The 23809-nt window shown below is 39.3% G+C and overlaps 1 protein-coding gene across 2 annotated transcripts in view; it reads left to right on the top strand.

Annotated features, from left to right (window-relative positions):
• Window positions 1–23085, top strand: part of LNX2 (ligand of numb-protein X 2) — a 90312-nt gene extending 67227 nt beyond the window's left edge. For both annotated transcript variants that reach the window (XM_045844754.1, XM_045844755.1), the window contains 8 exons: window positions 1394–1641; window positions 2832–3031; window positions 3768–4136; window positions 8479–8619; window positions 12032–12209; window positions 15432–15663; window positions 17428–17586; window positions 20299–23085. In XM_045844754.1, the coding sequence (XP_045700710.1) occupies window positions 1394–1641; window positions 2832–3031; window positions 3768–4136; window positions 8479–8619; window positions 12032–12209; window positions 15432–15663; window positions 17428–17586; window positions 20299–20434 (1663 nt within the window). In that variant the 3' untranslated portion in view covers window positions 20435–23085. The remainder of the gene's footprint in view (window positions 1–1393; window positions 1642–2831; window positions 3032–3767; window positions 4137–8478; window positions 8620–12031; window positions 12210–15431; window positions 15664–17427; window positions 17587–20298) is intronic.
• The last annotated feature ends 724 nt before the right edge of the window (window positions 23086–23809 follow it).

Raw genomic sequence — 23809 nt, 5'->3', positions numbered from 1 at the left:
AGCTATTTCCCATATATATATTTGTGTATGATATACTCATATATTTGGGGAATTAAATCTTTGTTTAGTCACAAATATTTTTATGATACAGTTTTTGCCTCAAATTGTGTATTGAATAAAATATTTTTAAAAGGCATTTCTAATTAAATCTACTTACAAAAATAACTTTTTTGGTGATACAACTTTCAAAATTATTCATCACATCCTTGTAGGAACATCCCCTGGAGTGCTGCACTGCAGTGCAGTGAGCAAAGTCAGTCGTCCCCTTCCTGACATGGGGAAGAGAAGATAAGCCGTGAGAGAAAGTTGAATAAAGAAACTTCATGATGATCCTTTTCAAGAACTTGAAATCCAGAACTTAAATCTTCGGTTCATGAGGAAAAATTTATTCTTATTATAGTTAAGGGATAGCTTTCCATTTTAATTGAATTTAATCCCATACTCAATTTTTATCAAAATTTTACATTTTTAAAAATATTGTCAGTGAATGAAGATCTACAATCCTAGACATAAAACTGTTGCCTTTCTGTAGCTTCTTGTCCCAACATGGAAGTACGAGGTGTCAGTCATGTTGGGCTGTGGGAATGTGTGTCTGGTTCCCCTTCACTAATCCCCTCTCCTTCCCCCACCCTTCAGACTGGGCGGCAGCATGTTGTCCAGTGAAAGGGTCAAATGGAAAAGACATTTCTAGTCTGTGTAGAGTTTTATTTAAATATTTAAGCAAGCACCTATCTGCCCTTTTGTTTGCTTAAATAAGTAAAAACAAGCAAGTTAACAGTTCTTATTTCTTGGTGCTTATGTAAGTTTCCTAAGTACTTGGAATGTATTATTAACCTACATAGCATATCTGACTTCTACTATTGCAATTCTAATTTTACAAACTAGGAGATATATAAATTTTTTACTTCCTTCCATGTCTATAATAAAGTTATTTGGGCCTTTGCTGTGCTTTCTTGCAAGTGGTAAAGCTTCACATGCACTACTATCCACTAATGAGTAGATGTGTAACATTGGCTGTGAGAGTGTAGAGGTATATTGGCACTTAAGGTCTAAGCATTTAAGGGCTTGTTAAGGAAGAAAACTGCTGGTTTCCACTCCTGTGGTTAAGCCATTCAACCTATAAAAAAGGGTTGTAATCAGATTTTTCAGAGTAAGTCCTGCAGTATAGAGTCAACCATACTGTATACTCTGTGTTTCTGGTACTAGCATATACCTGAATACAATTTTTTAATTGAAGTGTTCTTTGAGATATATGCCAAACCCTGTTTATGCCAATGCCTTGTCTTAAGCTGGCTGTGTGGAGTGGTAAGAACTTAGTTCAAGTGGCATTATGGACTGCTGTGGGGACCTCTTGGTGCTTGTGTGTGGAAACCATCTGATGCTCTCTTTCTAGATGTCCAGGAGCTTCTCATTGGAGAGTTGCCCTAGAGAGAAGAAAAACGAGTAAAACTCAGACAGAGACTGAGAATGAGAATGGAACCACTATACTAGATCTCCCAGGTACCCTATCACCCGAAACAGACTGCTCAGGGACAGGCGCAGTGCCCGTTGAGCGGAACCTGACCTCAGCCTCTCTTCCTGCGTGGACTGAGGAGCCTGGCCTGGACAACCCTGCCTTTGAGGAGAGTGCCATTGCTGACAGTACGTGCCATTTACCTCTTTCTTTTTGTTTCTCATGTTTTCAAATCAGACATTCGCTTCTTTCCTTCTGTTCCCTATGATTTTTTCAATGTGCATTTTTCCTCTTTAAAGAATAACTTTATTGAGATATAATTCACATACCACAAAAATCACCCTTTAAGTCTGTCTGTAAGTCTAACTAACAGTTGGCATTTTAGAAACAGAACATGAACCTTACCCTGGAAGAAGGTGCTCCTTCCCACCCCTCTTCTGTTGTAGTCCGTGAATTCAGTAGACATTAACATGCTTCTTGTCAGCTCATGTGTTCAGAAGTTTGTCACTTCTTGACTAAGAAGTCAATAACATCACACGTGACAAAAATAATACCTCAGATTAAGTGCTTGCTCTGTGTTGGGCTCAGTACCAAGCACTTTACATAAATTTAGTGATTAAATTCTTGTAATAATATTATGAACTTTGTTTTTCAATGGTGGGAAAACTGAGTCTTGAGAGATTAATTAGTCAAGCTCATACTGCTTAGAAATGGCTGGGTACCTGTCCGTCTTTGAGGCCTTGCCTGTGACTGCTACAGTCCCCTGGTGGCAGCCACTAGTCTGACTGCACAGCCCACCAGGAATGAGCAGAAAGCCCGTGGTCCTAGATCTTGGGCATATCTCGGTAACTGGGTTTTAAATTTGATTGTTTCTTATAAAAGTCCAGATTTTACTGAACATATCCCATTTTCCCTGCCACTGCTATAATTCTTTTCCATCTCCTAAGGCTCAAGACCCACCTCTTCTTAGAGCTGACGTGATGACTCTCTCAACATCCATGGTGATTACATACCACAGAGTCAGTCTTTTCTTTATACTGCTTTGCACGGTTTCCAGTTGTTTCATGGTTCAGACTTTCTCTTATCAGTTAGGACAAGATGACATTCTCTTAATATTTTTTATCAGATCATTGTGTCTTCCCTAGTGATCTGATACATAGTAGCTATTTGTTGGTTATATATTGATCACCTTCAGAAGAGGAAATGTTTAAATGATCTTAACATAGATATTTTTGTCATTCTGTTTTTCTTATCCAGTGGTATTATCAGTTATTAATCATCTGTTAACAGAAGATAACTTATTTACCAGGAGAACATCAAAATATAAAACATTTATTTTCTTTCCATCTATTTTTCTCTCTCATTTTTAACTTGGCAGCCACACAACAGCCACCTGGTTTACCAGAAGGCGAAATCACCACGATTGAAATTCACCGTTCTAACCCTTATATTCAGTTAGGGATTAGCATTGTGGGTGGCAATGAAACACCACTGATTAACATTGTTATTCAGGAAGTCTATCGGGATGGGATAATCGCCAGAGATGGAAGACTCCTTGCTGGAGACCAGATTCTTCAGGTACCAATTTTAATTCTGTTAATTTGCACCTTTTTGTTCTTACTCATAAGTTATTTTTTTCACATACTTTTTTTATTTTAAAGATTGTATTTATTTACTTATTTGTTTATTTTTAGAAAGGAGAAGGGAGAGAGAAAGAGAGGGAGAGAAATGTCAACGTTGTGGTTTCCTTTCATGTGTCCCTTACTGGGGACCTGGCCTGCAGCCCAGGCATGTGCCCTGGCTGGGGATCAAACTGATGACCCTTTGGGTCACAGGCCAGCACTCAATCCACTGAGCCACACCAGCTGGGGAATATTCCTAAATTTAAAACTTAGAACATTGTGATACTGTGGAACCTGAATTATATAAAGATACGTTTTGTGGTTTTTATATGTAAAGCAGGTTGGGATTTTGCCGTGTCTCCTGTGTCCCCATATACAGGAGTGTGTTTTTTCTTCCTACCTAATCTCGCTCCCACTTGTGTAACACATTGCACACATGGGGAAGCACACTCAAACGAGTTACATGGCAGAACCAAGGATGCTAACTCTGGACTGTCATTAGCCCTGTGATCCTGTTATTCTCTACTTAATGCTAATCATTGTAAGTTAATTTTAGGATGTTTTTGGAGTGGATTTCTTTGTAAATAATGATTGTATAACATGTCACAATGTTAGTTTCTTTGGGAAATGTTATTTCTGCAGATTGGGGAAAAAAGATTGCCAAATTTTGATCATAATTCCTTTTTTTTTAGGTCAACAACTATGATATTAGCAATGTGTCCCACAATTATGCCAGAGCTGTCCTTTCACAGCCCTGCAGCACCCTGCAGCTCACTGTGCTTCGAGAGAGACGCTTTGGTAACCGAGCATATAACCATTCTGATGGGAACTCTCCACGAGAAGAGATTTTCCATGTGGTTCTTCATAAACGGGACTCTGGTGAACAGCTCGGCATCAAACTCGTACGAAGGACAGATGAGCCAGGAGTTTTTATTCTTGACCTATTGGAAGGGGGGCTTGCTGCACAGGATGGGAGGCTCAGCAGCAATGATCGCGTGCTTGCCATCAACGGGCACGACCTGAAGCATGGGACTCCTGAGCTGGCCGCCCAGATCATTCAGGTAAACTTGAGACATGCTTGCCAGGTGCTTGGCCTTCACCAAGCACCTGGCTTGGTGAATTATTGTTTCATTGGCCAATAACATAAGAATCTAGGGCATATTTTATATTTCATTGGACAAATCAAGCATGGGTATCTAAATTCTTCAAAATCCACAGTAGTATAACTTCACTATAGATAGAATGTTTTCTAAATACGGTGTTCCCTGAACTTTCAGGCTGGATATTTATAAAGTCTCTAAAGTTTCACATGCATTTCTTGTTTGCTCCCTTGGCTCCATCTAGTACTGGACATAACAGATGGTGTTGTCCACATTTAACAGGTGAGAAAAGACAGGCTCAAAGGAGCTTTGATCACTAAGGTTCTGACTTACCTTGTCTCTTAATTTTCCTTCTTTACTTCAGGATCCATAAAAATAGAGGGAAAGTCTTTTTTTATTAAGAATAACTCATGTCTATAATGCCTTTTTATAATTTTAAGGAATTTAAAGCATTTCAAACACATTATAACATTTCTCCTCATTGTATCCCTGTGGAGAAAGTGAAGATAGTTATTATTATAGAAAAACCATATTGTCATAAGAACATTGAAATAGATAAATTAGAAACCATCCAGAGAAGATTTTACATTCTGTAACCTGCTATGGAATTCAGCCCGATGTGGGTACCGCCTACAGAGATCAAGGTGGAACAAAAAATGTCTTTTTTTTAAAGCATAACAAAACACTACAAAGGAAATCAAGCATTAATGTATTTGAGCATCAGGAATTAAGTAGGTTGATAGTCACTAAAAATGTGCATACGACATAGAATTAAATAACAATGAAAATTTAAGACTGTACAGAAAACCCAAGTCTCAATCCTCTTTAACTTGCTCTTTTTTTTAACTTTTTGGTTCGATGCAGTCGTAACAGAAACACACACACAGCTTATTGCATTGAGAGGAGATTCAGTTATTGGTCTTAGTTGATAGACTTGAGATTTTAAGAAATTGCATGCCTTGAAATTTCTTGAAATCAGAGGTGGCATTTGGACCTTCATCTGGATACCCGCCAGCTGCTGTCCAGTGAAGACAATTCCATCATGGAAGGATCAGGGTTGGGAAAAAAGAAGAAAGTTAATCCAGTTATGGGACTTATTAAAGGAAACAGGAGCGCTGAGTTGGCTTTATAAAGTGAGAAGTCAGATCAGTAAGATACAAAGAAATAGATTGACTTTATATATTTCAGGCAGTGTTAAAATACTCTAATTCCTAAATAGATGGTCCTCATTCATTTCTAACTAAAACATGAAAAATATAGATGCACAGGTAGAAAATACATTAAAAATTTTCATGATAACATGTTGTATATTTGTATGTTTATAATCCAAATAGTTAAATAGTTGTATCATGTCTCCCAAACTGTAGAAAACTGAATTTGCTCCATTTCAGTTTCTTCATGGGAAAAAAAAATGTCTTAATGTTTTGGGGACTATAAAAATATGTACTCGATGTCTCAAAAAGAGAATCATAAAGACAAAATACGGAAAATAGAGAAGGAAGTTAAAATCACATTCAATGTAACACCGCAAGATGTCAGCATCAATGTTTTGGAGAACATCGTTACGAACACTTTTTGTGTATATGTCCACAGATAAATAGGTACATGTTTTCACAAATACTTAACACATGCACCCACCTTGTAAATTCTGAGTTTCAACTTTTTCTTTTAAGGTTTTATTTATTTATTTTTAGAGATGGGGGGAGGGAAGGAAAAAGAGAGAGAGAAACATCAATGTGTGGCTGCCTCTGGAAAGCCCCCTACTGGGGACCTGGCCCACAACCCAGGCATGTACCCTGACTGGGAATTGAACCTCTACCTTTTGGTTCACAGCCCGTGCTCAGTCCACTGAGCTATACCAGCCAGGGCTTTAACTTTTTCTTTATGTCAACAGTATGTTGTAGACTAATCATGACAATAAGTATAGATTTACATCATGATTTGTAATAGCTGTGTAATTGGTGTGTTGTGTTCTATAACTTACATTTTGTTTTAAAGTTTAAGATGTTTTGCTTAACTTCCCTTCAGAAAGATCATACCAATTTATACTCCCAACAACAAGGCATGCTATTTATGAATTATGGGAGTTGTCATTTAGGCATTCTGCATTTAAAAAAAAAATTTTGTCTTCAACCCATCTCTTTTGCTGTGTTTGAAACCCTGGAGTATTTGATGTACAGCCTATTTAAATTTAGTTTATCTTTCACCGCCTGACTCATTTCACTTAGCATAATGCTTTCCAGTTCCATCCATGCTGTTACAAAGAGTAAGAGCTCTTTCTTCCTGCTGCATAGTATTCCATTGTGTAAATGTACCATAGTTTTTTGATCCACTCATTTACTGATGGGCACTTAGGTCATCTCACCTATAAGTGGAACCTAATCAACAAAACAAATAGGCAAGCAAAATATAACCAAGAGACATTAGAAGTAAGAACAAACTGACAGAAACCAGAGGGGAGGTTGGGAGGGGGTAATGGGGAGGGAAGCAGGAAGGGTTTTCAGGAACATGTATAAAGGACACAGGGACAAAGCCAAAGACGGGGAGAATCGAGGGTGTGAGGTGGGGATGGCTGGGTTGGGGGGAGTATGGGAGCAGGAATTGGAGACAACTATACTTGAACAACAATTAAAAAATACGGACTAAAAATAATAATAAATTTAGTTTAAATGCAAATGTTGGTTCAGCATTTAAAGCATAAATGCCCACTTCCATGATGTGCAAAGAATTTTATCTTTTAAGCAGTCTGGGAAGGTCAGTGATTTATTTTCGTTTAAAGTTTGTGTAAACAGGAGTTTTCCACTGAAGTTGAAATACTGATTATAAAGTATTTGGTAGTTATCAGGTATTAAGCAGAATGAAAATAGTCCTATTCATTGAAATGAAGTCACAAAGGGGAGCATCTCACCACTCCACACTGTATGATCTAAATAATCTGAATTGTAAATATCAGGATTGGAAGTATTCTGTTTTGTTATTTATCCTCTAGATCAAGTCCCTACACTCTGCTTTGGATGTCTGGCTATGCTAACTTTCAGTTATTCTAAAGAACTTTGTCTGAAACTGTTTAGTTTAATAAAATGCTTGGATAGGAAAGTGATTTTCATTGAGGCCCTAAAGTTAGTTATCACTGATTTTCCAATTTAAGAACTAAAAATAGAGTAATTTCTTAACCTTATTGACTGTAGTTATGGGGAAGTTCCCCTCTTTCTGCCATAATTCCTTGAAGGTAGGCTATTATATTTTCCCATAGGAATAATAATAATAAAATTGGGAATTGCGGTTATGATCAAGAATCAGCATTAAATAAATTAGGCCTGTACATTAAATGCAAAGATAACATAATTTTAAATAAATATTAAGTAACATTTTAAAAATATACTAGATATGAATCTATGTTTAAAATGTAAATATATAGATAATAGACCTCTAAATTTAAAATAATAGTCATGAACCTCTAAAGTAATGTACAGTAATACTTGAGGACATGTGTATGGGTGTGTCATATGCAATACAGTGTGTATATGTGTGATAAGACATACATACCTTGTCATACAGGATCTCTATAATCCTTTTCAGGACTGTTTAAGCCACAGGTGGCAAACACAAGGCCCTGGGGCTGAAATCCGGCCCTCCACCTTGTTTTTACCAGCGGCCGTGCCAAGCTCCTAGTCCCTAGTCAAGGAGTAGTTACATTTGTACAGTCCTAAAATGACATTGGGCCCGTTGAAGGCAACTGGCTGGTGTGGCCCCCGGTGGAAATGAGTTGGACACCCCTGGTGTAAACTGATGTCCTATTTTGATTCAGATCTATCACAAGCAGAAACAAAGCTTTGTGTTGTTTTGCTGATTATTACTTCCAAAGTAGCCACCATGAGATTGATTTCAAAAGTCACAAGGGATTTTAATCAAGTTTTGAATTAGTTCTTCCTTTCTGTGTTCTCTCCTTTGTCATCCCCCTCTCAATGCCAAGGCCAATATTGAAAGGGAAGTATTTTTTTTAAATCAAGAAAACAAGGGGAGATGAGAACACAGGCAGTTTTACTGCTTTGCTTGGTTATTTTGGAGGTGGGGTTGGGGAGGGCATGTCTAAGAGCTGTGTGTGTGTGATACTCAACTGCAGAAGTTTTCACATATTAACCCATTAGACAAACCCCCGACCTCCCCACCACTGGGTACTTGCAGTCACTACCCAGCCGAGGCTCTGCTATAATGGTAGTGCATTGGAAATTATGCTGCCTATAATTTTTACAATGAGAAGTGTCACTAATGACAGGTGGTAATGTCTGTGTGTTTTCTCCAGGCTAGTGGAGAGAGGGTGAATTTAACGATTGCTAGACCAGGGAAAGCCCAGCCGGGTAACGCTGTCCGAGAAGCAGGAGCTCCGAGCAGCAGCCAGCACCATGCACAGGCGCTGTATTACAGCAGACCCAGCTCACATAAGGTGAGGTGTTCTGTGTGTGTGTGTGTTGTAATTTATCCGCGCGCAAAGGATCATTGTTACAAGCTGGTAAAATTTAAATGAGGGCTGTTATTCTGTTGGAGAAGGCGAGCATGAGTGTTGAGGATGTGAGATGTGGATGTTTTGCTGCCTTGGAGAGTAACTGTATTGTTTCAGGTCCTCAGTCAGTGGGGACAATTTCTTAGTGAAGAGGGTCCCTCTGCCAGGTGATTGACAAGAAGTATTTGATCTTCCAGAAAAAGTTTTATATGTGTTTAGTCCTGCTTGAAAGTGGGCTTTGTCTTGGGTTGCTCATTTAATGTAACAGTTATCAAATTGAAAAAACAAAATGAAGACAGTGATGGACAGGTCTATACTTAGCAATTGAGCAGGCTGCCTACAACAACAGAATTAGACATATGATTATTAAACATATAAATCATACATTTTGATAGGTATTAGTATAGCACATTTCTTTTTATATTTTACCTTATATGGGAATTATTTAAAATTCCCATATATTGAGCATTTTTACAGCTTCTTTAATATTTCACTGGTATTATATTCCTAGGACATGTTTATCTGTACTGAGAATTTTGATACTCTAACTTTAGTTGCAAAAATCAAAAAAGGGTGGTACTCTACTGCATTTTTGATATTATGTTCTTTATTTGATCCTTCACTTAAACTCAGTTTCTGGTAGGCCGGGATTTCTTCAACCATGATGTTCACCCAACCATTTGAACATACAGGCTAAATGTGAGCTTCCAAGGAAAGTCACTTTCCTTGAGTAAAATTAAATTATGTTACCAAACAAAAAGTTATCCATTAGTCTGCTTAAAAACCATAGAAATTCCCTATGTGCCAAGATGGCTTTTTAATGTTAAGTTCAGTATTTGAGAAAGTAATTACATTTGGAATGTCACAGGCACCCTAGGAAAGCATTGCTCAAAGATGGGGGTATTTTTGAGCCATCAGGTTTATCTGGTTTTCTGAGCTTCAGTGCAGACTTGTCACTCACTGGCCTTTGGTTTAGTTAATACTTATGTGAAATTACAACCACAGACTTTGTTCTCATTTCTGAAGAAAAACCAAAATGTATGAAGGAAACCTATAATTTTGCGTTCATAATGGAGACTATGATAAAGGAGTTAGTGTTTTGAATAGAAATTTTTGATAGGAGTAGTTTCAGATAGCTTGTCCTTGCTTTACAAGATATATATTCCAAGGAGTGATTGTATAAGCCGTAAGTTGATTATTGGATCTTTTCTGTCATTGAATTCTATAATAATTTGAGATATCGATGTCTGACATTATAGTTTTAAGGCATAAGACAATTTTAAAAACTCAATCATTTTAACATTCATATAGATAACTGCTTACTTCATTTTGTTTGGGGTACATATATTTTTCTCTTTTAACTCTGCTAATTCTTATTCTCTTTAATTTTATGTGATGGTGTTTTAAATAGCAATGCTGAATTTATTCTTAGTCTAGGTACTCTGCAAACCTAGTTAGGTAGAACAGTCATGTAAAATGTACTTTAAGTGTTAATTTAGATATTTACTCTTGCACTTGTTATGTGAACTCCTGATTTGGAAAAATAAAAGTCTCTTAGGGAAGCAAACATAAAGTTCACCAAAACAACCTATTCATGTGACTAGAATCATTAAAAAATAAAGTATACCTCGGTCTACTACTAAGCTTCTTAGTAGCTGCTTGGACACATTCATACAGTGCTGAATCCTGAGACCTTTCCTTGAAGCTCACTGAGTGTGATCGCTGAAGTTAGGTTTGGTTCTGAGGAAAACAATGCATTCATGTCAGCCCTCAGGAATAAAACTGCCACCCTTAAATGGTGACACACCTGAGAGGGGAAATGCTTCAGTAAATGCACTCAAGGCTGAGTTCACATGACTTGTCTTCATAATGAAATGGTTTTGCCCGGTTTCGGAGCATACTAACAGATTTGATACTTCCATATAGGACACCACTTAAGACATTTACAAGTGTTCTACTAGGTCATAACATTCTCCAGGAATGCTCTGCTGTACCACAGACAGTTCGCTTGATAAAATTTCAGGACTGCAGGGATTTCAGGACCAGAGAAGGGCACTGGCCTAGAATTCCAGGACCTGGTTAACAGATCTGTGGTTGTCAACTCTGACTTTATGCCGTTGAAGGAAATGTTACAGTTCTGTAAATATAAAATTCATATATTTCCATTGCTAACATTGTTAATAACATTAATATAATTATTTCATCATCTCTAACATTCTCTTATAGTTGGTAATTGTTAGAAACCTTTCGAGACCTTACCTTGTACTATTAACATTTAGTGGGATAGTGCCTGTGTGCTGTGGGTGTCTATAAACAATAGACATACATAGTGCACCATACTATATGAATACATACAAACCCTGTACTAATATATATTTTTTAAAACTCACATCCGTTCAAATTCCAGTGCAGTCACCTGTATGATTTGGGGCAACTTCCATGACCTTTCTAAGGTTATTTCCCTGTCTGTAAAGGGGGACGGGGGACAGTGGGAGAAGGAAGTGAAATAATGCATGTAGAGCCGTTAGCTTTGCACAGAGTAAACCCTCAGTAAAAGCTAGCTATTGTTATTTTAATATTAATATCGCATATGCATTCCTTGTTTTCTATTGGATTCTAATTCAGAAATAAAAGTGATGTATTAGTCTTTTCTTCCAGGGGTGTCACAGTGATAAGTAGCAATAACAAATTTCACAAAAAATAGCTTTACCTTAAGGATGTAGTTTGTTGGGAATTTATTTCCCTGTCAATAACTTCTTTAAAAATTCAGTTATTTCATATCCTTTTAGCTTTTCATGAAGGTTTTGAAGGTGGATTTGCAGCCACTTCATGACAGATTATTCTGATAATCCTCATCAGTAAGAATCAAGATAAATCTGTAGCTTGTTTCTGGCAGTTGGCAAAACATTTTACTTTTGTACTAATCTGTCAACTTTTCTTTCAAAGAATATGGGAGAAAGATGGAAGAAAAATTAATTGGCTCATCTTAAGAATCTTAAAACTCAAATGCATTATTTTTATAGAATTGACCATATATTGGAGTTTAAGGTAACTATACAAACGATGTGCCTATTTTACTTTAACCTCCACATGTCAACAGTCCTGAGTTGCTTCAGTTTCATAAATCCTCATAGGAAAATATGCTAGTCCTAAGTTTGACATGGTGATCAACAGTGATCGTTGTAGTGTTCATACTTACGAGGAATTGTGTATTACTTTCAGTTCTATAGTAAGTGATAAATAAAATGACTCATAGTTGCCACACAAGTTTTTACATTAGTTTAAGCTGTCCTCTTTGCTGTGTATTATTTATTCCAATGAATATATTCAATGAATTTTTTCTCTCATGAATTAGGATCTTACCCAGTGTGTTACGTGCCAAGAAAAACACATCACTGTAAAGAAGGAGCCGCATGAGTCCCTGGGAATGACCGTGGCCGGGGGCAGAGGCAGTAAGAGTGGTGAGCTGCCCATCTTCGTGACCAGCGTGCCGCCTCATGGCTGCCTCGCGCGTGATGGCAGAATCAAGAGAGGTAAGATAGGCTCTTCAACAATTTCACCACATCTTCTCCCTGAATTCAGCTTTGTACATATGGACATGACTTTTTTTCCCTTTAAAATGTCCTTTGCATATGCAGACAAAAAGCCTCTATAAGGTTAGAAAAATGCCTAATGTTGAAGCTTAGCGTTTTCTAACAGTTATTCAAAGTGTTGGATTGTTTTACATTGGAAAAGACTCTTAAGAAATTTCTGTTGCCCATGTTGTGGTAGCCTACAACCATGTCCAAAATACAAATGTTACTCACAATAAACTGGGAGGGGCTCACAGAGGAGGTGGGGCAGAACACAAACTTTAAAAGGTTGTGGGGCCCTGGCTGCTGTGCCTCAGTGGATTGAGTGCCGGCCTGTGAACCAAAGGGTTACTGGTTTGATTCCCTTCCGGGCAGGTGTTTGTGTTGCGGGCTGGCTCCCTAGTGGGGGCACACAAGAGGCAACCACACATTGATGTTTCTCTCCCTTTCTTTCTCCTTCCATTCCCCTCTCTCTAAAAATAAATAAATCGAATCTTTAAAAAATAAAAATAAAATTAAAAAAAACAATAAAAGGTAGTGGGTTTAGGTATTAGCAGTGCATTTACAAGTTCACACTGTGCATCAATACTATATAATTTGTATAGTGGGGGTGGGAGTGGTAAAGACAGCATTCCTCATACACTTGGTTTGTTCATGTAGAAAGGCAGTCTTAAAAGCTATTTTTCGAAGAGCGAGGTTGGATTCCTGCCTCACAACACACGTGAGAATTAACTGACTATGGGTCTCAGACCTAAATATAAGATCTTCAGATAAGTATTGAAAACCATAAGTGTAAATATTCATGACCTTGAGTTAGGGAATGGTTTTCTTAGACATAACACTAAAGATGCAAGCAGCAACAGAACAGATAAACTGGACTTCATCAGAATTACAAATTTGATGAAAGACACACACCACCAAGAAAGTAAAAGCAATGGGAGAAAATATTTGTTAATCATGTGTCTGATGAAGGACTTGTATCTAGAGAACATGAAGAACTCTTTTTTTTTAACTTTATTTTAATCATTGTTCAAGTACAGTTTTCTCCCTTTTACTCCCATTCCAGCCCAACCACCCATCCCTCCCCACTTCCCTCCCATTACCACTCCCCCCCCAGCTTTTGTCCATGTGTCCTTTAAATTTGTTCCTGTAAACCCTTCCCATTCTCCCCTGAAATTCCCTCTTCTCTCCCCTCTGGTCACTGTCAGTCTGTCCCCTATTTCAGTGTCTTTGGTCATATTTTGCTTGTTTCTTTGTTTTGTTGTTTAGGTTCCTGTTAAAGGTGAGATCATATGGTATTTGTCTTTCACTGCCTGGCTTGTCTCGCTTAGCATAATGCTTTCCAGCTCCATCCACGCTGTTGCAAAGGGTAGGAGCTCCTTCTTTCTTTCTGCTGCATAGAATTCCATTGTGTAAATGTACCATAGTTTTTTGATCCATTCATTTACTGATGGGCATCTAGGTTGCTTCCAGCACCTAGCTATTGTAAATTGTGCTGTTATGAACATCGGGGTGCAAAGGTTCTTTTGTATTGGTGTTTTAGCAGAACATGAAGAACTCTTACAGCTCAATAAATATAAAGGCAAATAGCCCAGTTGAAAACTGGGCAAAGGATCTGAATAGGCGTTTCTCAAATGGCCAATAATCCTAGTATCATTGGTTATTAGGGAAATGCATATCAAAAACACTTCACACCCACAAGGGTAAATATAATAAAAAAGGCAGGCAGTAACAAACATCAGCAAGGATGCAGAAAAATTGGAACCTTCATACAATTGCCAGCAGGAATGTAAAATGGTACACTTGTTTTGGAAAACAGTTCAGTAGTTCCTCAAAAAGTGAAACATAGTGATACTGTATGATCTAACAGTTCTGTTCCCAAAGAAATGAAAATGTGGCGGCACATAAACTTGTTTGTGAACTTTCATAGCAGTGTTTCCCATAATAGCCAAAAAGTGGAAACAACCCACATGTCTAGCTAGTAAATGGATTAATACAGCATGGTAATACGATGGGATATTATTTGGCTGTACAAAGGAATGAAGTATTGACACAGGCTACAATACAGGAAAACATTATGCCTACGGAAAAAAGCCAGTCAGTCACAAAAGACCATGTGTTGGCTCCATTTATGTGACCTGCCCAGAATGGGCGGGTCTATAGAGAGAACTAGAGTAGTGATTACTTAGGGCTGGTAGAAGGGAAGTGACTGCTGAGTTGTACCTGTTTTCTGGGGTTCATCTTAAAATGACGTGTGGTGGTTGTACAACTCTGTGACTATACTAAAAACCATAAAGCTGTAACTTTAAATGAATGAATTGAATAATATCTTAATAAGGCTGCTATTTTTTTAAAGTTATTTGTCTAGTAATGGAATTGGGAGCAGTTTTATTTCCTTCTTGTTATTTACTGTGTTTTCTAAATTTTCTACAATGAGAATGCTTTACTTTAATAATCTGAAAAATAAATGATGTTTCAGGAGAGGAGGGTTTTCTGAGTCTCTCTTGGTACAAAGCGTGCTTCCCAGAGGAGGAGTCCTTCCCTCCCCAACCTTTTATTTAATCCTCACTGCCCTTTTTCTTATATACCATGACAGAGGAACAAACACTTTTTTTCTTTCTCAAGCAAGACAAGATGTGCACACCACAAGTTTTGTTTCTTCATGTAGGCCCAAGGATATCCTCTTTACATAGTGTGATATGTTTGCACTGAGTGAACTATGTAGGGCTGTCTTTGTGTATAAGGCTGTATAAATATAACCTAAAAGAGAATATAAATATTCATTTCTAAATGCAAAGTATCAAGTAATTTTTGAGTTGGGAAGAACAGCAGAAATCATAGAATCTCAGAGAAGAGAAATGCACGGGCCAGGGCTGTGCCCAGCTAACCCAGTGACGTGCCAGGGCTCAGGGTGTGGACTTCTGGGTGAGTCTCAGTGCCTTGAGCCACACTCCTTCCTATATGCTATGAAATTATTTTAAGTTTTTAAATTGTTGTGGAGTGTTTTTCATGAATTGGATTTTTTTTCAGTATTATAAAAATCATAAAGTAAAAAATGGTCCTTTACCTTATCTCATCTGAGACATTGAAACCAGCTTTTGTTGATTAGTTTACCAGTAGAATTTGCAGGAAAATAATCACGTGGTAGCTCAGTGCATTTTTTTTGTCTCATCCTTTCAATAGGTGATATATTATTGAATATCAATGGAATTGATTTGACCAATTTAAGTCACAGTGAGGCTGTTGCTATGCTGAAAGCCAGTGCTGCATCCCCCACTGTTGCCCTGAAAGCGCTTGAGGTGCAAGTTGTCGAGGAGGCCACGCAGGCCGTGGACGAGCCACCAAGCACATTCAGTGAAAACGAGTATGACGCCAGCTGGTCCCCATCCTGGGTCATGTGGCTTGGGCTTCCAAGGTACTGGCAGCTTTTCTGTTGTTTTATGAAATAACCATAATGACAACCTTTATTAGTATGGAACCCAGTAAATTCACTCACTTAGGGGGTGGAAAAGGCTTCAGTTAGATAAAAGTACCAACGTCACATCAAGTTACAAAAGAGAATGGTAATTTTTCCTAGGTGCTTATATTTAAAAGATAAATTAAATAATAAGAACTAAGCTAAAAGACATAACTATTTTTAAAAATGAATAAAGCCATCTGTCCAGTTTCTGTTAAGGCTGGCAAGTGGGCAGCCATGAGATAGACACTCCGTCTCCTGCTCAGGAGCGCGGTCCGTGTTGGTGTTCGCTCTGACCCACTCCCGGCCCTCCTGTGCATGGGGTCAGAGCACGGGGTCGGAGCGCGGGGCCTTGTCCCATCCCAGAAGTCTTTCTAAAAGCCCTATGTTCCTAATGCTTTTAACTCTCCTAAAATAGCAGGGTGTAAACTCAGTTTTTATTGGACATAATCTTAAGCCCAGTCATTGGCGATCGAGAGTAGCTGCTGCTGACCACAGTTGTGAAGAATTCACTACTTTGCGACTGACCAGCCAAGGCACTGGGAGCAGTGTCTGGTCACCAAAGCACCTGGAGCCTCCAGGTGCTTGTTGCGTAGTTTGCTATTGAGACAGGGAGACTGCATGTCACCCTCTTTGTTTTCAAATAGGTTTAGATTCTTAGCATATAAAAGAATCCTGAACCTGAGTGATGATGAAACATTTTGACTCTTAACAAAGTATGAAAATTACTCATTTAAAATAAAAATAAAGAATAAAAATGTGCCAATTTCTGGGCTACCTAGCTTTATTTGGAATAAATTTGTAATAACTAGAATTTGTATAGTGCTCTGAGGTTTATAAAGCAGTTTCACAGAAAGAACAACAAAGAAGCAAAGATATTATTGGATTATTCCATAGTATTGGATTATCCATTTGGATTATTAAATTATTTGTTCATAATCTAACTTGCTGACTTGTCTTCTTGGTTAAAAAAAAACAAAGAGGCCTAAAATTGTAGTAGAATTCATGTCTCAGGGACTTGTAGGGACCTTGCATGTGGACCTTGTGGGGATTTTTCTATGACAAAGATGTTTTAACTACTTCATATCTGTTTATTCTGTGCAGCAAAACCAAAATAGATTTTTTGTTACTATTTCCCAGATTGATTTTCCTATTTTATCAGTTAGAGTCACTCTTAAAATGAAAGCATTTTAGGTGACGGAGGAAAAAAGCCACAACTTTTAATTCCTTGTGTAGATTAAAAATAGGGATCTTACATTTGGGGGGAATTTGCTTCGCTGCTCATTTCTTTCATCCGAGCGCTGAGGTCAGCGGGGCTGGACCCTGCACACCGCCTTCCAGTAGAGGCAGATTTTGAAGATACAGATGGGCATCAGGTCGGAATACCTGTTGGCAGTGCAGGGAGCAAACACAGGCTCAGAACCATCTCACACAAATTTCTGAGGTGTAACTCATGACCCAGTTTATTTAAACCCTCTGTGTGTGTGTGTGTGTGTGTGTGTGTGTGTGTGTGTGTGTGTTCACTTGGAAAGAAAAGACTGAAAAAAGTGAAAGAAATTTCAGTCTACCTAGGACAGCATCTGTGTTGGAAAATGGGTGGTCAAAACGATGCCTTCAGAAGGAAATGAAGCAGCCCTTTCCCTTTTCTGTTGGTGGGAGTATGAGCCGGTGCAGAGCTCTAACAAAGATGAATTGTTTCCTGGTGTTTGTGTTTGGTTGCAGTTCCCTTCACAGCTGCCATGATGTAGTTTTACGACGGAGCTACTTGGGAAGTTGGGGCTTCAGCATTGTTGGTGGATACGAAGAGAACCACACCAATCAGCCTTTCTTCATTAAAACCATTGTCTTGGGAACGCCTGCTTATTATGATGGAAGACTGAAGTGAGTCTTGTTGTATTGCTGACATGATAGACACAGTCCAGACCAGGGGCCAGCTCCAAAGGCAGCTGTCTGTTCTTGCACTTCGAGTTTTACTGGAACGTGGCCACGTTCACTCATTACATGTTGTCTGCCACTGCTCCTGAGCTGCAGTGGCAGAGCTGAGTCCGCTGTGACAGAGACCATGTGATTGCAAAGGCTAAAACGTGTGTTTGCCGCCTGGCCCTCGGCAGAAAAAATCTTCCAGCTCAGATGCAGGGTGAAGCACTGCCTGCACCGTCTGGCCACTCATAGCTCCTTCCGCTCATCTCGTGGCATGGCTGCACCTGAGTCACCGCCCCACACACACTGTGGTGGGACTGACTAGTGCGGAGCAGCCTTGCCCCGCAGCCCACTCAGGTCCGGTCCTGTCGCTAGATGGCTTTGCTTTGTTTTTCTCCACAGTGCTTGGGTCTGCCTAAGGATGTATTTATGCAAGCTCCCCTCAGCGAAGGGGAAGGGATTTTATTACATTTATTGTTACGTCCCTGGCACCTAGAATAGTGCCTTACATACATACTAAGGTCACATGAAATATTTATTGTTTTTTAAAATCCTCACCTGAGGATATGCTTCATTGATTTGAGAGAGGGAGAGAGAGAGAGAAACAGAGAAACATCGATGTGACAAACACCAATCAGTTGCCTCTCGTGCACCCCCTGACTGGTATTTGAACTCACAGCCTTTTGGTGCACGGGATGAAGCTCCAACCAACGGAGCCACCCGGCCAGGACTCAATAAATATTTGATGAACAAATGTTTGATAGTTGGCAATGTGCCAGGCACAGTCCCATGCTTGTGATAGATTGTACGTATTACTGCAACCCCTTAATAACCCTCTGAGGTGTTTGTAAGCAGTGTTGTTTAGTCCTGGTTTATAAATACATAACTAAGGCTTAGAAGGGTTAAGAAACTTGCCCACAGTCAAATGGCTGAACATGTTTGATGGCGGTTCAAACCCAGGACTGCCTGGCTCCAGAGCCCTTCCCGTTAACCCCTCTGCCAGTTGTCACCACTGGACAGAAAGGACGTGCTGGTCCACATGCAGCCGCTTTTCTTTTTTCAAAGCTCAGGTGCTGGGAGAAGAATGAGGTGTTGCGTCAAGAGAGGAGGTGGGTGGTTGTAAGTTCTTAGTGCCTAGTTTTTGGTGAAGAAACCAGTTGTCAAAAGTAAATGGTGACATCAAATGCTGTACAACTGGAGAATTTACAGTGTTTGCAAACAGCAAGTGACATCAAAATAATGTTGTGAAAAGTCGATCAGAGTTGATGTGCCCCAGATCAATCCTTTATCAGATTATTTTATAAAATGGAAAAAGCATTATTTTATGAGGAAAGCGTAGGAGAAAATGAATTAACCACTGTCTTAGTTAAATTAACCAGTTTGGGTTTTGGTTAATTAGTTCGTAATTTGCATTCCACCTACTTCCAAAAGGAAATTGAGATAGCTAACTGTTGCGCGTGGGTCACCGGCCAGCAGTGACCATGAAACGCTGTGGATGGCTCGACAATAAACACGCGAGAAAAAACAACACATGCACAGAGACAAACTAGTTTCTGTGGGGAAGTAGGGACGAAATGGCCACCCCCCCTAGTGGGGAGCGCGCCGATTTACCGTCCATACCTGCTTTTATTAGGCTCATTTTGCATAATAATTCAGGTAAAGTACAGTACTGATTAGGGGGAAGTAAGGAACCATAGAAAACAAGGAACTCTGCCGGTCTATTGAGTTGGGGGTCAAAGAGCTGTAAGACTGAGGAACAAAATAACTTCCTCCTAAGACCCTTCTCATTCAACTGAGAGCATTCTAAACAAAGAAGGTTTCACAGTAATTTACATGTTCTTTCTTAGGCCTGATCACCCCGGGGAATCGGCACTTCTCAGGACAGAGCTGCACCACCCTGTCATTGTTTCAGGCTTAGGTGGAGCAAGGGAACTAAGGCAACTGGGAGACAAGGAGGTTTTATCCCAGACGCTGAGAACTCAGGCTATGTCAAAGCCAAGGAGTGAGGGTCCATCACCCCCTTTTGCTGCAGCCCCCCAAGTCCTTCTTTTGGGGGGCCTCCCAAAGTGATCGTGCCTGTCTTAGGTCGTTCCCCCCTTGGGGAATCTTACCCGTCTTTGGCTAACCGACCAAGCTTTTTGGGGTTCAGTCATGAATAAAGCAGCAGAAGCAGCATTCCTGCCAGGAAGATAAGCTTTTGTCTCCTTGCTGGCTTACAGTTCCAAGGGTGTTCCCTTAGCCTTAGCCTTAGCCTTAGCCTAGGCGGGGGTTTCAGCTTCTGATACCAGTCAGGGCGGTTCCCAACAGCTAACAGTAAAATAGCATATTCACATTTCAAACTAAAGATAAAACATCATAAAAGATTTATTCAACGAGTTATATTTTGTTTATGCTTATATGAAAGTTGCCTTCTTGCCCTTGAAATCACCCACCAGTTACAGCAGAGGCTGGCGCAGGGGCGTCCTTGGTTGGCCATGGAAAACTAACATGGGCTTAAAAGATCACGCCAGACATTTCTCAGAGTAGATAACATACCTTAGTTGTTGACGGTTAATCGTTAAGTGAAACTGGGATTTTCATGCTAAACAAATCTCAGAGTAATGGTTTTAATACTACGGAAATCATGACAGCCTGTTTCTGTTTCTGTTTCTGTCTGTGTCTGTCTGTTTCTAGATGCGGAGATATGATTGTGGCCGTGAATGGCCTGTCAACTGTGGGCATGAGCCATTCTGCGCTGGTCCCCATGCTGAAGGAGCAGAGGAACAAAGTCACTCTGACCGTGATTTGCTGGCCTGGCAGCCTGGTGTAGATTTTGAAATTAATTCTGTGTTAAACATCTTTCTTTTCCTAGGTTTTGGAAAGAAAACCCTTTAGTTTTATTGTGTTTCTAGTTGTTCAGAGCCACTGACACAGCTGGTATTTACAGGGCCCAAAACCACTAACGTTGTCCTTCTGTTGTTATTTAAGTGGTTTTCCTCAAGTGAGCCACATTTCTTTGAGCTTGAAAACAGTCTTCCACTAATCCTGTGAGTTCATATTTTCAAAATGTGACCAATAATAATGAAGTCTGCCCAAACCGTGACCCGGCTGGCTAGATTAGAAGACTTTTGGTGGCTCTTTATTTTCACTGACTGAGTCACAAAAGGAGCTACTCATGCCCAAGACCGGTGTCGGTGAAGAGACTAGGAGTAGCATTTGCTCTTGCTGGTATGCCAGTGCCATGAATGGGTACATCCTAAATGCCGATGGTAACTGTCTCCCATTGTCCGTAGGTGCCAACATTTCACAACTTCGGGCTGCTTATAAAGTGATTTTTCTGGCTTATTTCTTCTTCAGTCTCTCAGTGTTCATAGATGTTGAAAATATAAGTTTAACACCACAAAAGAGATTTATAAAAAAATAACATACCATTATTAGAATAGTAGAGAATGAAAGATAACTTTACTCAGAGACGGGAATTTGGGCGATAATTATAGTTTACTGCTGGAGATGGTTAAAAGCTGTGTTTACTTGAACAGTCCAAAAGCATTAAAGATTCCCTTCCAAAGGAATGTTTTATATAGGAAAATTTTGAAGCAGTTTTTGCTAAGAATAATTTTCTAGAGTTTGTATTATCCTTCTATCAGCAAACTTAGCTGGAAACATTTCAGTGATTTATGCAGTTAGATTAGATGATAAAGCTAAAACCATATTGCTATTCAGTACATATGTATCACAGCTAAGTAGGAGAAGCTAGACCTTTTTTATCTTATTCTGGTTAGATTCCTGAGTGTTTTAGAAGCTCTTATTTTTCCCCATTATTTCTTTACTTATGAACTTAATTATTTTTAAGAAAAAGTAAAAAGCTCTCTTTTTTAATCTGAAATAGTAGGTTTTAGATGTGAATATCTTTCGATCAGTTTTTGGTCACTAGGCTATTTCATAGTTTTTGAGATGTTTTTGAAAACTGTGACCAGCCCATTTTGTTTGTCCTTTATTCAGTATGGTTGTCCTTTGAACACATAAAGGAGTAAATTAAGAGGAAAATATTCCTACCATATTAATATTATGCATACTTGAAAAAAGTTTCATTAGAAACCGAGTTCAGAATCTGAGCTAATTTACAAGTGACCTCTGTCTCACGTGGCGTCGATGGTCAGAGAGCGTGTGTGTGAGCACCGCAGTGTGTGGTGCAGCGTGGCCACTTCGTGTCAAACCTAGCAGCTGCGTTGCTGGGGCTCATTGTATTCTAGCATGTCACTGATTATTCCCATTAGTTTTATAATGATTTTTAAAAATATATCTCTTTTGAATACCTAAGATGTTGTTGGCAATAATCGTTGCCAACTTGTTCGACCCCTTAGCCACACTGCAGCCTGCAGATGACGGAGGCGCAGTGGAAGGCCCCATGCAGTACATTACTGTCGCATCGTGATTGACTTTGGAGGCAATTTGATATTGAAGTGCTTTGATATCCTAATTGACACAGAACAAGTTTTTTTCCTGATCTCCAAGTAGAATTTTGTAACCCACTTTGCTATGTTTTTAAACATTTTGTAAGAATGTGTTATTTCTTGGGGAGTGGTCATCCATCACCAAATATCCAGACTGCTACTTTGTTATATATAAAATACTTTTATTGAACCCAATGATATAATAAGTATTTTGAAAGAAATTTTTTCAATATTATTCAGTATTTTTATCATGGAAATCTTGAAATCAACTTAAGCTAATTTGGTTTTATTACAAAAGACTATAGCTTTTGGTCAGAATGATATTTGGTGATGGAAATGTTTCCATAATTTATTGTTACTGTTGAAACATTTGAATTTGAATTTTTTCACTTAAAGCTTAAGTAGTTAAATATTTCAATTTGTTCTGTGCCTTCAGTTTAAATTATTTCAGGATTTTTTTCAGATAAGTTTAAATAATGGTGTGATAATCTTTCTTGATGGAAATAAAAGTCATCGTTTCCATAATAGCAACACTGTATCTTTTCTGGAACAGCAGATGTTGATTCAGTGTGTGATGCTTGTTTTCGTTTGTGGCACCACCATCATCATTACAAACCCCCAGCTTGAAATCTCGGGGTCGCAAGGCCATCTTCTAGTCGTCGTTCCCATAGGCAGCACACACGTGACCCTGCTGACTCCTGCTCCTTTCGCCTGTGCAGAACCTCTAGGCGTGTGCCTGCCGAGTACCAACCTGAAATGTGACTAGTACTTATGTTGAAATGAAAATACCTTGGATATATTGAATTATACAACGTATATTATTAAAGTTAATTTCACCCATCTATTTTTACTTTTTAAAACGTGGTTACCAGAAGACTGTGAGGGACACGTGCGGCTTGCCCAGCATTTCTCTCACCCTCGCCCTTTCACCGGCACAGCACTACCAACCAGGCAGTCCTGACATGGCTCCTCCTCTTCTGGAGCTTTGATCATTCCCTGCATTAAAAAATTATTTCATTAAAAGAAAGAAAGTTGTCCCTGGCTTTTTAGTAAATTACGTTCAAAGCAAGACCACTGTGTCTGACTCCTAATCTGGTTTTCCAGACAACTCTGCAGTCTCATTTAACCCCCGGTACCCCAGCCCACGCCCGCATGCTGCCCCCATACACGCTCTTACAGAGTTCCCTCTGCCACTTCCCGCAGTGCCCTCCCTCTGTGCCTCTCACAGGGGCCCGCATTTAGAGCTGTAGCCTGAACACAGCCCCGTCGTAGCTCGCTCTTACCTCCACTTCCACTTTCAAGAGAATTATCCTCCTTGTGATGGGACCTCAGCCAGCCTTCATAGTTGTGCAAGAAACCAGGACTATCTTCTGGAGGGCAGGCCCCTTGTAGTACGGGCTATCCTTGCTAGGTGAGTGTCCTAGGAGCCCATTTGTATCAGTGCACCAGCTGGCATTGTGAGAGGCTGCGTTTGACTTCAGTGATTTTTTTTTTCTTTTAACACATTTGCCCATTTCATGATGGGTGATTTCTGAGCACTGAGTGAGTGTTCAGCAGTTTTTGACCAAAAGCAGCATGACCCCCATGCCCCACTGTCCCTATTCACCCAATCTTACCCTGAGCAACTTTTTTTTGTTGATTCCCCAGATGAAAAAAAGTTCTCAAGGGAAATGTTTTGCTATATGGAAGAGGTGAAATAAAAAACATCCAAAGCACTAAAAGACATCAAAATTGACAAGTTCAAAAACTGC

Source organism: Phyllostomus hastatus, unplaced genomic scaffold, assembly GCF_019186645.2.
Source record: "Phyllostomus hastatus isolate PE091 unplaced genomic scaffold, TTU_PhHast_1.1 phas_contig_41, whole genome shotgun sequence".
NCBI classification, from domain to species: Eukaryota; Metazoa; Chordata; class Mammalia; order Chiroptera; family Phyllostomidae; genus Phyllostomus; species Phyllostomus hastatus.
The sequence above is the reverse complement of the archived record's forward strand: the minus strand, read 5'-3'. Positions and strand labels throughout refer to the sequence as shown.